We start from the raw sequence: 14,689 nt of genomic DNA, 5'->3' as shown, positions 1-14,689 counted from the left end.
TAAATTATCCATTAAGTTAATCAAAATAATCACCTCCCAAGATTTTCTGTCTGTAAATGCATCAACCAAGAAAATATACTTTTATCCACAAATTAAACGTCAGATTAAGATTAGGCACATATAACAAATGGGATTAATTATGTAATTCCTTTATTTTTCTCTTGGGTTCAGAATTACCTCTTGATAAGAACATTCAGTAATTTTATTTCATTTTAATCATTTTTATTTTATTTTATTTATTTTTTGGACATTTTAAGATACTTATAGACAAAAAAACAAACAAATCAGAAATCTTAAAAACTGGAGTCAGTATGCCAGAAACCACCAGCGCTTCTATAAGTCTTCTGCATTTCTAGTTTTCCAGGTTTGTTTCAAAGTCAGAAATAAATATAATCCTCATTACCAGGACCCAACGCTGATTTAACAAGCAACATAAACTACTCTGGGGTTAATGCATTTAGCTTCAAATAGCACGTCAATCTCAAAAGGCTAGAAAAGGTTTATGTCCCATTTAAAAAATAAAAAGAATCTGACGTTTTTCTTAATTGAACCTAAACAAGCCTTTAATCTTGCAGCGTTTTACTACCCTTTTGGTTTCACAAAACCACTTTATAAGGAAATAAAAACATCACAGCACAACATTATATATCTGTGACTTTTCATTTGTTTTAAGCTACATAAAACAAAGTAAAGAGAAAAGCATGAGGCTTACTATGTGAAATTTTGCATTCGTTGACATTAAGTCATGTGCTACTTTCAAATTTAAACAGCTAAAACTGAGTTTTAACCACCTGTAAAAACCATCCATCTGCTTAGTTTGCAGCAACAAGACTACATATAAAATTATGCTAAATCACATTTAAACAACTGATTGAGCAAGAAAAACACGCTGGCTTCGAGTCTGGGTTCTTTCAACAATTAGGTTCGCTGAATCTGGATAAAATGTATCCCACAACCTCTAAAAATAAAGTCTGACTCATAAGATCTCAAAGCTGTTAGTGAAAACACGGCTTCAACTTGGCCTGAACGATGAATGAAACAAATCCACCGAATGCATTTATTACAAAACCTAAAATAATCAGAAATTACGCCAGGTATGAAGGGTTTGAGTACATTTTGTAAAATATTAACATATATTTATCAGTTTCAAAAGAATTTACGGAATGTTTCTTTGTGCTGAAATATGTGATTTAATATTTGCTTTGCGTCGGGGATCACATGAAAAAAGTGAATGTTGCTCACGTCTCAATGAAAGACGCGAACGTTGCAGTGGATCACAACAGACTGCAAATAAATAAATACAGCTGCTGCAAAACTAGTGAAATATTCAGCATCAAAGAGCAAGAAAGCATAAAGGAGGGCAGTAAAAGTCGCTGTGTTTTCAGTAATTAACTTTAAATGAGTCTGGTAGGAGGGCCAGAAGCATTTCATATCCTGCAGGGGGATTTTATTTTATTTTATTTTTTTATTCAAAGCAACCAAATTAGAACCACTTTACAATCAGAGTTATAGCAGGAGCGAAGAATGTCGACAGCTTCTCAGATTAATTCAGGGAGTGTTTTTCTGTAGGAGCGAAATGTTGCGTGGGGAGTCTTCAAATCACACAGTTTGAAAAAGGTCAAGTCTAGTCAAGTTTGTTTGTCTGGCATGGTTTCTTTAAAGAAGGAGAATCTAGATTCCTATGTTTAAGTAAAAACCAAAATCCAGTTTAATGTAATGTCATAAGCATCTCTACCAGATTTAAGTCTGAACTTTGACTAGACCAAACACAAAAGCAGTTAGCTTACGCTTAGCTTAAGTGTTGACCAGATATTCTTCTTCAGCATTTTCTGATAATTAGTAGGATTCACGTTTCAAACAAGTACAGCAAGTTGACTGGGTCCAGAAGCAGCAAACAGTCCCAGGCCATCATGGTGCCACTACCGTGTTTGACTTTCTGTATCATGCTCTTTTTCTGTGATGACTTTACAACAACCAAAAATTCCAGTTCGGTCTTAAAAATCCGTAGAATATTTTCCAAAAAAAGTCTTGTGGATCTTAAAGATGTTTTTTTTTTTTTTATACGACTACCATTTTGGTCACTGAAACACTGAAATCAACTGGCGCAATTGAGTCTATGTTTTCTCCATTTATAGATAATGGCTCTCATTATCGCGGTTCCAAAACCATAGGAGTAGATTAGAAAGCTTTTCCATTTTGTTTTATGTTTGTTGACTGGATGTGATGCGTTTGTCTGCATGTGCACAGAAAGGCTGTTCAAGCCATGCCTGGCAGAAATCAGGCCAAGATGAGTGAAATTAACCAAAAAAAAAAGTGTATAATTATAGGTACTTCATGACTTAAATGGCAGGTCAAACATATTTAAGTGGAATCTCTCTCTCTCTATCTCTCTGTAAATGTTTTAAAGATTACATCATGTCCTCTTGTTCATATTCTCCAGTGAGGGAGTAGGTGCACAGAAAAGGAGGACCTTACAAAAACATCCGGGAGGCGCTTAAGAAAGTCAAAACTCCTCTGCTGGCTGCTGAGACAGGTGTCAAGGGTCACTTCCCCAAAGCATTGTCTAGCTCTCGTCTTAATGAATATAGTTCTAATGAATATAGTTCCCTGCATTGTCATTCAATTTTAACTCCTCAAAAAGTTTAAATGAAATGCATAAAATAACATTTTACAATTCAGAAAGATTTTCTGAACCATTTCGCAGCATTTAAATAAAAGGTTAGAACTGTAATGTGAGGTTGACGCCTTATTCTGAGCAATCGGTGTCATCAATCAGTCCAGGTTTGTAGAAGAAGAAAGAAATTTCACTAATGGATCAAACCAGGTTATAAAAGTTTAAAAAATCAGATTTTTAAAAAATCAGATTTCGGGCTGATTTTAATGCAACCACATGTGAGAAAAAAAAAAAAAAAAGGCCAAATACCACAGATTCTACCATGTTATCACTCATAAAACAAAGACAAAGCTAAAAATAATCATCGTAGAGTCCATCTTGAATTCTCTACCATGTAAGATCATTATTAAAAATTTAAATTAGAGCTAACAGCCAATTGGACCCTGCAACATGAAAACATAACAACAGAGCCACTAAAAAAAGAAATATAAAGTCAAAGCACAGATCCTGATCTCATAAATGTGAGATTAATTGAAATTGTGAACAAGGTGAATATTTGCTGGGGTGTTTCACATCCCTCAGAGACAAACCGAAGGAAAAGTTTGAGTTAAGCTTGATTAGGATGTTTGATAACCGCTGTAGAGAAGATGCCCCGTCACCACTCTACCTCAATATTTTCAACAAAAAAAGCCTGAAATATGTTAATATCCAACAATGCACACAACGAGGGTATATAAATATGCTTCAATCATGAATACAATAACACAGAAAGATAAAAAAAAAAAAAAAGAAACAACATTCAATATCATACTTTTACAAGATTAACATTTCACACATTCATTTTTAGAAGAAGTCATTTAAAATTCTGCCTCCACTTTAGCTATAGTTTCCTATTTTAGTCACGTTTTCAGTGTTTTTGACTCACAACTCTATCTCCTTCTTAAAGCGACTCAGTTAGTGCTGGTGGAACTGGAGCGACGTTAAAGAAGTGTACACAAACACAAGGGACACATGTTGCAATGTGAAGTCAAGGGTAGGCATAACAACACCATCTCCATGCAACCACAGACTCTCAGAGCAGAAAACAAACAGAGCAGAGGAATAAAGTCTGACATCACTAGAACATTATGATGTAAAAACACCAAAATGTAGCACACTTGTTATATAAAAATCGAAGACAAGAGAGCATGGTTTCCATACATTGTGTATGAACGTATTTAAAGTAAAAGCAGAACTTTTTTTCTAAGCTAAAACAAAGGGATCTCAACACCAGTCCAGATCCATAAGCCCAGGTTTTCCCTTCATGCAAATACCATCACCAAATATGGAGAGCGCTGCGCTCTGCCTCAGTGTACAGGAAATGGCTGGGTTTGATTCAGTATCATAAGCGGCACTTTTCCCCACATTTTTCCTTTTTTTTTCTCTCTCTCTCTTTCTCCCCTTCCCACACCGAGGAAGGACACGCAGTCCTGCGAAGGCTGGAACAGGCAGCTCTGCTCATCTGAAATCAGTCCTTCGCTCTGAAAAACGGACGAGCCGAAGCGATTCTTCAGCGCGAGATGAACTTTGAGAGGAATCACTCAGAACTGGGCTGGAAGCAAGTGACTGACATGTACAGCTCGCCACAAGTGGTGGAAGTAAATATAACACCGAGCGTCATTCTTACCACAAACAGCTTGAGGTTCGGCCCTGAGCCACGCCTCCTGGTTAGTCATCAGATTAGAGAAGGAATTTCTAATGAAGCAAAGCCCTGAGACTAAAATCTTCTAGAAGAACAGAGCCTCCTCACATTCACGAACACATTTTATACCCAAGAAAATGCAGTTATGAACTGTAGGCGATTCGTCCAGCAGAAAAGGATTTACAGAAAACATGAGATTAAATCTGAAAGCCAAGAAAATTCCAACAACAGCTAGACTAGCACTGCAGGAAGCAGCACTGAGGTGATCGATTCTGACTGGACGAGAGGTTTCTTTTCTTTCAAAGACGACACTGCAGCTTTCGCAGGAAACTTCTTCGATTCACACTGGAGATCACGCTGTGGTTTGACCACCTACAAATCTCACAAAATTGGGACTGAAGCATATTATTGCAGATGCAGCCAGAGGGCAGAGCATGCACAGTTCAATCACCATGCCAGTGGTTTTGTGTGTTTTAGGTCACTGACTCTAAATTATGTATTCTTTACGCTACAGCCAAACGTTTTCCAAAGTATACCGACTTTTATTGATTTCCTGAGTTCCTATTCGCTTCGGAGACATTTGGAAATCAATGCCAAACTGCTTGGGATAAACGCTCCAAGGCAGCTTCAGTTCATGAATTTAAATATGTATGTTAAACTTGATTTCTAGATTGAAACCACGGCGAGATTGATGGTTAACTACACTGACAAAAAAGTAATAAAAAGCATTTTTTTTAATGGTTCAATTGTTTAAGAGTGTTGTTTTTTTTTTGTTTTTTTAAAAACTGTAACTGTAATCCAATATCTAAACCCAATTATTTATTTTTATGCATTTTCTAGAACTACCAACAGTGCGGCTAATGATTTATTTCCTTTTAGGAACATTTTAAGAAAAAAGAATCATCATAATTCTTTACTTTTCTTAACTTCACTTAAAAAGTTTTTAGGCAATGTTTCACATACTGGAGGTTTATTGTGCAGGATCCAATGTAGAAATTATAATCAGGTGCAACCAAAACATCAAGTAAGATTAACAAAAAAAAATAAAAATAAAAAATTACAAATGCAAGGAAGTTTCAGTCAAAAGTCTCAGACAATAAGTTAACTTGTAAATACAGCAAAAGAGCAGAAAAAACATATTTTTTGAGAATGACCTGTTGTAGAAGTGCATAGTCTGCAATGCACACTCGATTAGTGAATGAGTTTCTGCTAACTTTTAAAGTTCAGCATTTGAGTGAGTATAACTACAGAAGAAAAACAGAAAGAGTCCCAGACTATGAGCTCACTTGCTCATAGTCTGGGACTATGAAGTAACAGAACAGAAGTAGAACAACATCTAAAAATGAACTACTGCTTAAATTCTCTACAAATAGAGTGGATACACCCTCTTAATGGACACACACACCAGGGATATTTTAGTATTCAGGCTATGACTCAAAATTATCAAGAAAGAAGAACAACTTGCAACGAACGTCAGGGAACAGCGCCAATGTATATTCAAGCGGAACATGTGGGTTGATGTGACTAATTCGTCTCCATCTCTAGTTTAATCTGAGGAAGAACAGTTCTCCTGGAAGAACAGTTCTCCTGGAAGAACAGTTCTCCTGGAAGAACAGTTCTCCTGGAAGAACAGTTCTCCTGGAAGAACTTCCACCTGCTCCCTTTTGCTTGCTTTCACACTTTATCCGAGATCGCTCGGTGTGTGAAATCCTGCCAGATGACGAGAAAAACTGCTGACAAGGACGGCTGGCCTTTTTTCAAAGTGAGGAGGAAAGATAAACAGAGATGAGAGACAGAGCAGAAATGGAGCAGGAGAAGCATGCGTGCGAGCCGGGCTGATCCTCTGAACTTTTCAGACGCTGGCGGCTGTTTAAATCATGCTAAAGGGCCCGGTTGTAACACAGTCCAATTCATAAAGTTCAGAAAATGGCTGCCGGAGTCTACTGGAGATTTGACTGTGTTCACAATAAAGACATAAAACTAATTTTACATTCAGACACTGGGAAATAAATCAGCAACGATACAAACTGCAACAGACGTCATCACCATCAACAGAAAATACATCCAATAATTTCACTGAGCTCCAATGAAGAACCGCACAGCATCCTGGGGGATGTAGGCAGAGGACAGGCTTTAATCTCTCAACCTCTCACAGACAGCTAAGCAAGGTTCAACTAATTCGCTCGGCCTTTGGTTACCTGGCAACAACCTGTTGGGGGACTTGTGGTAGCAACAACCTGTTGAGTAGCAGTTTCAGGTTTTGCCACTGTGTCTCTTAACCGCTTAAAAATGATAAACAGTGGCGTGAAGTGAAAGGAGAAAATGAGCACAACAGCTCCGTCCGCCTCCGTCGTTGTGTCAGACCAGAAAGATCACAAATTTCCCAAACAATATCTTGATGAAGCCCACAGGACTTTTCATAAAAGTGAAATCACTCAAGCATGGAGGTCGGAGTGGGCTTTGCTGCTTCAGGACCTGGACAATCAGTCGTAACTGATAAAATCTTAAAGTCTGCAGAGTTCTAGCATAAAATTATGAAGGACCATTCAAATTCAAAAATACTTTATTAATCCAAAAGGGAAATTAAATGTTGTTGAAGCTCATTAATTAAAAATCTTTAAAAAGTTATTGAAGTTATTAATGATGACAATCATGAGCTTAAGCTCTGTACAGACTGTTAAAATAGCAACTATTAGAGGCCACAGCTTACTTCAGCTTACTGACTTTATGAAATAACATCTTTGTTATTAATCTGTCCACATTTGACCTTTCCTGGTCACAGAATGGTTTTATTAATTCCTCATCAAATTTGCATGGTCCAATTTTAAACATGACCGAGTGGATAACTTCTTTCTTCTCTACATTTATGACTTTAATTGATCAAAAACACCATAAACAGTAAATTCAGACATTAACAAGAACAGACATCAACATTAAAAAAAAATAAAATGGACAGCAGGACTGTAAGAAAATGACACACTGAACATTACTTAATGATTAAATTAATTAAAAATGCGATATGAGAAACACTAACCTGCAGAAATAAAGTTTAATCTGATATGTCTTTAAAGATCAAGATAAGATCAGCAAGTTTATAAAATCCGACTTTTTAAGGTATTTTTGGAAAAAGACGGTTGAAATTCCAGCTTCACACGAGCATCTAAAGGCAGCATAAATATGAAAGAAAGCGAAGGCTGCGCAGGTGAAACAATGGAGGGTGGAGCAGGAAGCTGCAAGGCGGTAAACAAAAAGCAAAACATTTTCAAAACTAACATAAAACAAAGCCATTTTTTTCTTAAAATCTATAAACGTTTAGTAGCTGCTGTATCTCTGCATCTCTGGGTGTTGTTTCTCAACAACCCACAGTTGAACACAGTGAAAGTGTATTTTAAATATTCTCCAGAGACAAACAGTTCGCACACTGAGACAATAGAAACTGACTGACATTCCTGTTCAAACCACAGTCAATGACCCTGAACTGACTTACAGCCTAGCAAACAGCAGGGAAGCCACTGCAGCAGCAAAGGTCTAAATGAAGCATCGCCAATTAATCCAAAAGGCACAATGAGTTATTCTGACACCCCCACAGCTCATATGGTGACTGCAGTCATTTGTAGACCAGAATAAGCCATTTCACCAACAATGGTATCACCCTGTGGTGAATCTCAAATTTCTGCGGTCTGAAAAAAAATTAAATCTATGTTTCATTTCGCTCGATTTTGGGAACACGAGGAGCTACCGGTTATAATGACGCTAAATGCTGCTCCTTCCAGGCAGGGCTGAACTCGGCAGCATCCCACATAGAGGATAGCCAGAATGATCCCCTTTTAAAAGGACGGTCTTTGTGCTTCAACGTGTTTCAACACGGCACAAAAACTTTTAATTCCCGGGAGAAAACTTCAGAACTGCTCATTTGCAACATCAAAAACTTAATCAGCCCCTTAAAGGAGCAGCAACAGCAACATGGCTGCCTATAAAAGATAATATAAAAGACAATGCGGTTTAGGGTGGAGCTCAGCTGAAATCCTAGACAAAGAAAAAAAAAAAAAGACATGCCATTCAGTGCAGAGATGACCTTTCAAAGCAGCCTCACCCTGGTGGTGTAAAGCACAGCGAACGTAGGCGGCGGGGGAGACATCACTGTCAGCTGTGTCGAAGTTATTGTTGTGATTTTAACTAATAAAATACACGTTGGCATGTACCCAGGATTTAAACTAAACTAAAATAAGACAAGAAGCTAACTTCATGGAGAGAACTTTCTCTTTTAGATTTAGTACAACTAGCAAAAAGCATGACTATTTTTTTTTCCTGGCATTTTACAATGGGGAGTGAACAAAAATGTAATCTTGTATCAGCTCTAACAGGTTACAGCTTCGATCCTGAAATCAGCCACCAAAACAGAAAATATTTCCTCAAAGTATCCTTTGGTTTTCTTTTATCTACAATCTTCCTCAACAACCGCACTTGCACAAGCCAAGCACAGTTATTTATAGACATTAAAATCATCAGATACCAAAAACTTTTGCCACAGAGTGAAGCTGTGTGGCATTCACTGTGAAAGGTCCGTCAGGTCAGAAGAAATGCTTTAGTCCGAACTGAGCGCTATTCCTCAAAGTATCAATCAGTGTTCACTGCTGCAGATTCACTGGCTGCAGTGAATGCAAGTCTGGGTTTAATAAATGACAAAATTAGACAGTAAAAATATCAGACAGTTTGAAAAAACAAAGTTGTCTGCACAGAAGAAGCTAAATAAATACAGATGAGAAGGTATTATCATAAAAGAAGTAAAAACAACAGCAACTAGCAAAGGCATTTTCAGATTTTAACTAACTTCTGCACAAAATAATTAAAATGCTGTTTCTGGAAACTGCGACTGAGATTAACACAGAGATTCCAGATTCTTCCTTTTCATCACCATTTGTGAGCTTTAGCACCACCACGGCTAAAATCCCACATCATGCATGGGCACTGTGGGAAGTGAGAATTTATTCAGCAGGCCAAAAAATATTTTATTAGCATTCACAATTTGCATTCAAGGCACTTGAAATATAAAGTCCTGCTAAATACTGAAATCAAACAGTCATTTGTGGTTCCAGTAGAGCAGAACTGACTTTGCACAGCATTTAATTCAACATATCAAGAATGCTAAAATGAACATGAATGCTTGTTTTTACTCTTAAATTTAAACTATTACATTTTAAAGCAACCAGATTAGGTGTTAAAAATAGAAGGCCTTCGCTATTTTATAAGTTTGAACACAGAAGTAAAACATGATGCTTAAGTCAATATTAGCTTGTGACACTGTACTCATCAGGTGAAACCTCGACTCTGATTGGTCCTTCCACCTGCACCGACAGCCCACAGGTATGGACACTTCAGGATTGATTACCAGCAGAAACCTAAAGTGAGTCATTTTTCACGCTGTCACATCTTATAAAGTGATGAATGTTGCAGCTATTAAGCTGACAATGCAATTATTTATTGCTCTGTAGATATAAGATTGTAAATTTTACTTAGATACTTGTTTAACAGAGCCTGACTTCACAGAGTACGTGCGCAAAAGCCCAATGTTTCAATGTTAATTTAACTTCCTGATAAAGCAGGAATTAAGTTACAATCTTGTTAACAATAATCTGGTTATTTTGAAGCCGTAAACCTGAGAAACTGTGTGTGGAAATGGTGTCCAACTTAAGCAAAAACACAATTAATATGCCAAGGAAATGATTCAGATCTGTCTTGGTCACCTTCCTTGACTGAATGAATAAAATCTTACCAGTCAAGATCAAAGATTCAGAGAAATCGGATTATTCAGCAGAACCATTTGATAGGTGAAAAGAAACAAACAGTGAAAGCACTAATTTGTGTTTCTTTTTGTTGTCAGCTGACTGTAGAGACAACTATCACAGAGAGACTGAGGATATGTTTATCTCTGCAGAAGTATTTTATAAGTAACACAGTGACTCAAGCCTGCCAGAAAAGAGTCAAACCAGCTGATTCTGAATGTTTTCCTCCAAATAACGGTAAGTCTGTTCCTGAAACAGCTGACAAACCTTTTTTAAGCTTTGACTCACCTTTTGTTCCTTATGCATCACTGTCAACAGTTTGGACATGTTTTAACTTATTTTTAGGGAAATCTCAACAAGAATTTCTTAAAGTGTCTTTAAATATGCCATTTATCTTTTATGGGATTTTTAAAAAAAATTATAAAACAAAAAGAGAAATAAAAGGTTGAATCTTATCCTCTGGGTAACCCTTAGCAACAAGAGGAAAAAAAGATAGTTGAGAGCCTAAAAAGTCAGTAATAAGGACGTCACTGCACACCAAATTCAGAGATACTTTTGTATTTAAAAAAAACATATAAATAACAAAATAACAGGCTGTCAAAAGGAGGCTAATTTTCTCAAATTGACAGACATACAAATACTTCAACATTTGTTATGATGAAGGTAGAATTTTAACTTCCTGTGACATTAAAAAAGAAGGTTCAACAAAATCAATCAGTAAGACAGACCCATAGAAAGAGACGGCCGAAGCTCGACCATTCAAGAGGCCATTCATTAACCAGGAGGGTGAACATTGACTCCTGTGTGGCCAGGGGAAGCTATCGCAGGAGATAACCGGAGCAGAGCAGCAGAAGCCTCACTTTACTCTCCATCCAGGAAAGTCATACATGCAAATTAGCAGCTACAACAGTACACTGCCTGCTTCACAATCCAAGAACAAGAGGGGGGGAAAAGCATGCTGACAAAGACTCCAAAATAAAACTCTACTGATCCATTTGTGCTCAGTTAAAGAAGAGAGTTCACAACAAAGCTGACTTATCCATCACCTGTTTGTTTAAAAACAATTTAACGAAAAAAGGGAAGTGGCATATTCTGACATTTAGTGCATCCTAAAGTGACAGAAATTTATTGGGAGACAGATAGGAATGTTTGTGATACATTATATAAGACTTTTAATATATAACACATTTAGGACATTTTATTCAAACTCCACATGCTGCTACTTCAAAAAGTGTTTTTTTTTTTTTTTTTTTAAAAAAAGCCTAAAACAAAGAAGAGGCTTCAAAATTGGTGATGGTGGACATCCACCACACACTGGGCATCTTTACCAACTTTTCGCCAGATTTAACTATAATTAGAGTTACAGACGTATTTATATTTTATGGCATACTTAAATATCTAAATGTGATGAAGGTGACTTGCTAAAGTTAAAACTGAGCATTAGATTTGGACCAAAGGGTGACTTTGAATGTAGCATGGCTGCTTGTGCCAAACGGGCTGATCAGTGTTTCAGAAACTGGTCATCTACTGGGATTTTCCAACATAATCACTCAGGTTAACACAGAAACGTCTGAAAAAGCAAACATATCTGGTGAACATCATAAACTGTTGAGGTCAAGGGACACTGGGCAGGCAGGTTTGAGAAGTCAGAAAGGGATCAGCAGCTGAAAAAAGCCACATTTCAGTCAAAGCAAGCAGAATAACAGAGAAGTAGGAGTTACTCAAGATTAGGAAACTAAGGCAGCCTAATGAAGGTAGAGAAGAATATACTGGAAAAGCATCATCATTGTTTCAGTGGTTGTGTTTCCAATAGTAGATCCACAATACTGAGAAGATGAGAAAGGTAGCAATTTCTAACTTTAGTATTTAAACATCACAAACTGTTGCAGTTAGTCCAGAATACTTTAGACGAGGTCAGCAGTTCATATATCTCCATATTCCAGCTTGCCTCAATACAAAAAAAGAGAAAAAACTTGGAAAATGTAACAAAATAATAATAATAATTTTGTTATTTTGTTGTTCTGAGTTGTTCTCCCAAACAGAGAAGTGCTCATATAGGAAAACAGCAGCTAAAAGCAGCTCTAAAATCTTACAGATCGGATGAAAATTGACTCAACGTGTGAACTCAAAAAATTACATTTGGGATATTTTGGCTCATCCAGAAAAAAGTCCATTCAGCTTCCCTAGTGGAGCAGATATCCCTAATAATTCAGTGCTCAGAGTAATGACACAGGACATTTATTATTATTTTGTAAACAAAATGAAAGTATAAACATACTACAGATAAGGCACATTCTGGGACACAATAGCAGAAGTTTCAGTGTCGTCACTGTGCAGACTACTGAAGGAATAAGCATGGAAAGAGTTTTTTATGAAGTGACAACACTCGTCACATCGTTATTCTCTTTTTAATAAGCCGTGAATGATTAAAAGTAACTTCTGAATCTATATTTGTAGCCAATCAGCAAATCTCATCATCAATAAGTCATGAGTCAGCACTATTTGACAGCAACTCCACCCTCATCATCACAGACATCCTGAGAGCTGAACCAGCATGAAGAGACATTGCTTTAAAAAAACTGTCAGAAGTCATTTTTAACAGAGGATTTCCACAACACAAGACAGATCCTTGGCTCAGTCAGAGGAAATTCAACAGAGGGCTGTAAGTCATGGCGTGCAAAAGGTGAGTTTAAACAGGTACACAGCCGCTTGACAAACAGCTTCAACTCCGATTTACAAAGCAAAATATGAGCTCCACTTGTTCCTGATTTACGGTAAGCCCTATGGTGGCACAAGTAAACACTCATGAGGTCCGTGTGAACAGTAGGTAGCAAAAAGGCTGCGGATAAATGAAAGCACGTAGGGCAGGGATCAAAAGAAGAGTGGGAGCGGACTGAGCGGCAGCAACAGGCCTAACGAGTTCCCCAGGTCCACAGGACGGCTGCTCGGCCTGTTTTCAGACACAAAGCTTGAATTCCTGAGCAAATCTCTACAGCAGTGGAAGGTCTGAAGCTCTGAGTTCAAGGGGGAGCCAGATCTCTGTTGGAAAAACTAATGCAGACCATCTGCTGCCGTACCATCTTACAATTCAACATCTGGAAGAGGAGGAAGTAGTGAGCAATGCTGATGTCTGCTGCTCCAGACAGTTGTGATGAAAATCAGGCTATTCTTGTTTCTTTTCTGTCCAAGGGACTCTAAGGCAAACTGAGGCGAGCATTTCCTGAAACAACTACTATGCATCAATGCAAATTATATATTTTAATCAAATGACTGTGGGGAAATGAGTTTAGTTTTTCCAGACTTTGTCATGCAGAAATAATTCAAGTTGGCAGTAGCCACAAATGCAGGAATCTATGCACTTTTTCTTTATGTACGATAGTTGTAGTTCAAGTGTAAATGTACATCACGATAATGTCAAGCAGCTTTTTGATTTTTCCTTGGGTCAACCTGACCTCCAGGTTCAACTCATTGCTTAAGGTGAAGAAACGAAGCAGGTCTCAGTCCAACTTGCGCTTAAAAAGATACTTTTATGACAAAAACTGTCCTAAAGCTGCCCGAGGATGCTCACATTTACAAATGAAGTTCTCTCCAACCTGTCTTCATCAGTATTACAATTATTATACTGTGTACTTTGTAGTAATTTAAAGCAAACAAAAGTTCTCCGGTCAATCCAGGCAGACTGGATCATGAGGGCAATAGCAGTCTGTATCACAGCCAAAGTAAATGCGCTTCTCCGGGTGATAAAGGCTTGTGCAATTATTGCCAAAACACAATGATGAGTCTCACACAGGCTGCTGGGTCTAGGTGTGTCTGCCTGCTGCATTCAGCAACCAGGAAAAACCTGTCTCCGGGAAATGTGCAGACACACAAGTTGTTTCACATACTGTACACACTCCACCTGACACATGCTCCATTGGCTGACTAACCGGTTTCCTTAATGTAAGACCTGGTGCACCTGACTGATGCTTTATCTGTAAATAAATATTCCTGGGTGAAAATCAGATGATTAGTCCAGGATATGGGTTCCCCAGCTGCTTTTAGAGCAGACCCACTAAGGAAAGCGGGTCTGCTGTTGGGAGTGAGGGGTGTGGAAAGCAGGTCAGTGTCTGTTATTGTGAGATAAATTAATTTAAAAAAGAAGAAAAACGAAAATGAAAATACATTAACTAATAAACAAACACTTGTAGACATATTTATCTTCTGGGATTAACCTCTTTTTTTTTTTTTTTTAAATAAAAAAATATTATTATGCGTTTGTTTTCCCAGCTCTCCAGAATATATCTGGTCTATAGCTACTTTAAACAAGTGGTACCAAAACACTCACCATCCTCTAATTTCACAGCAGCTCCACTCAGTCCTCTGTTGTCTCCCCACAATCCAGTATTTGTGCGAAACTCGGTGAAGTTCGCAGTCCTTTAAAAACAAAAGTCTACAACTTTAACCTGAAATCAGAGAGGAGGAGGAGGAAGGGAAAAAGTCCAAGTTTTCAGAAGTTATTCCTGGAAAAGCGGGGACAGCATGGATGCGGTTTCCTCAGCTGCGTACTCTGTCCATGGTGAAGTCCCACACTGACAGCCAGCAGCGGAGCGTCGGCTCTGAAACATAACACAG

The 14,689-nt window shown here is 37.7% G+C and overlaps 1 protein-coding gene across 2 annotated transcripts in view; it reads right to left on the bottom strand.

Annotated features, from left to right (window-relative positions):
- Window positions 1-14,689, bottom strand: part of myo1ea (myosin IEa) — a 53,736-nt gene extending 39,047 nt beyond the window's left edge. For both annotated transcript variants that reach the window (XM_015009863.2, XM_015009864.2), the window contains exon 1: window positions 14,403-14,689. In XM_015009863.2, the coding sequence (XP_014865349.1) occupies window positions 14,403-14,405 (3 nt within the window). In that variant the 5' untranslated portion in view covers window positions 14,406-14,689. The remainder of the gene's footprint in view (window positions 1-14,402) is intronic.

Source organism: Poecilia mexicana, unplaced genomic scaffold (assembly GCF_051168715.1).
Source record: "Poecilia mexicana isolate PSO_F unplaced genomic scaffold, ASM5116871v1 scaffold_3, whole genome shotgun sequence".
NCBI classification, from domain to species: Eukaryota; Metazoa; Chordata; class Actinopteri; order Cyprinodontiformes; family Poeciliidae; genus Poecilia; species Poecilia mexicana.
This window is presented reverse-complemented; position numbering and strand designations above follow the sequence as displayed.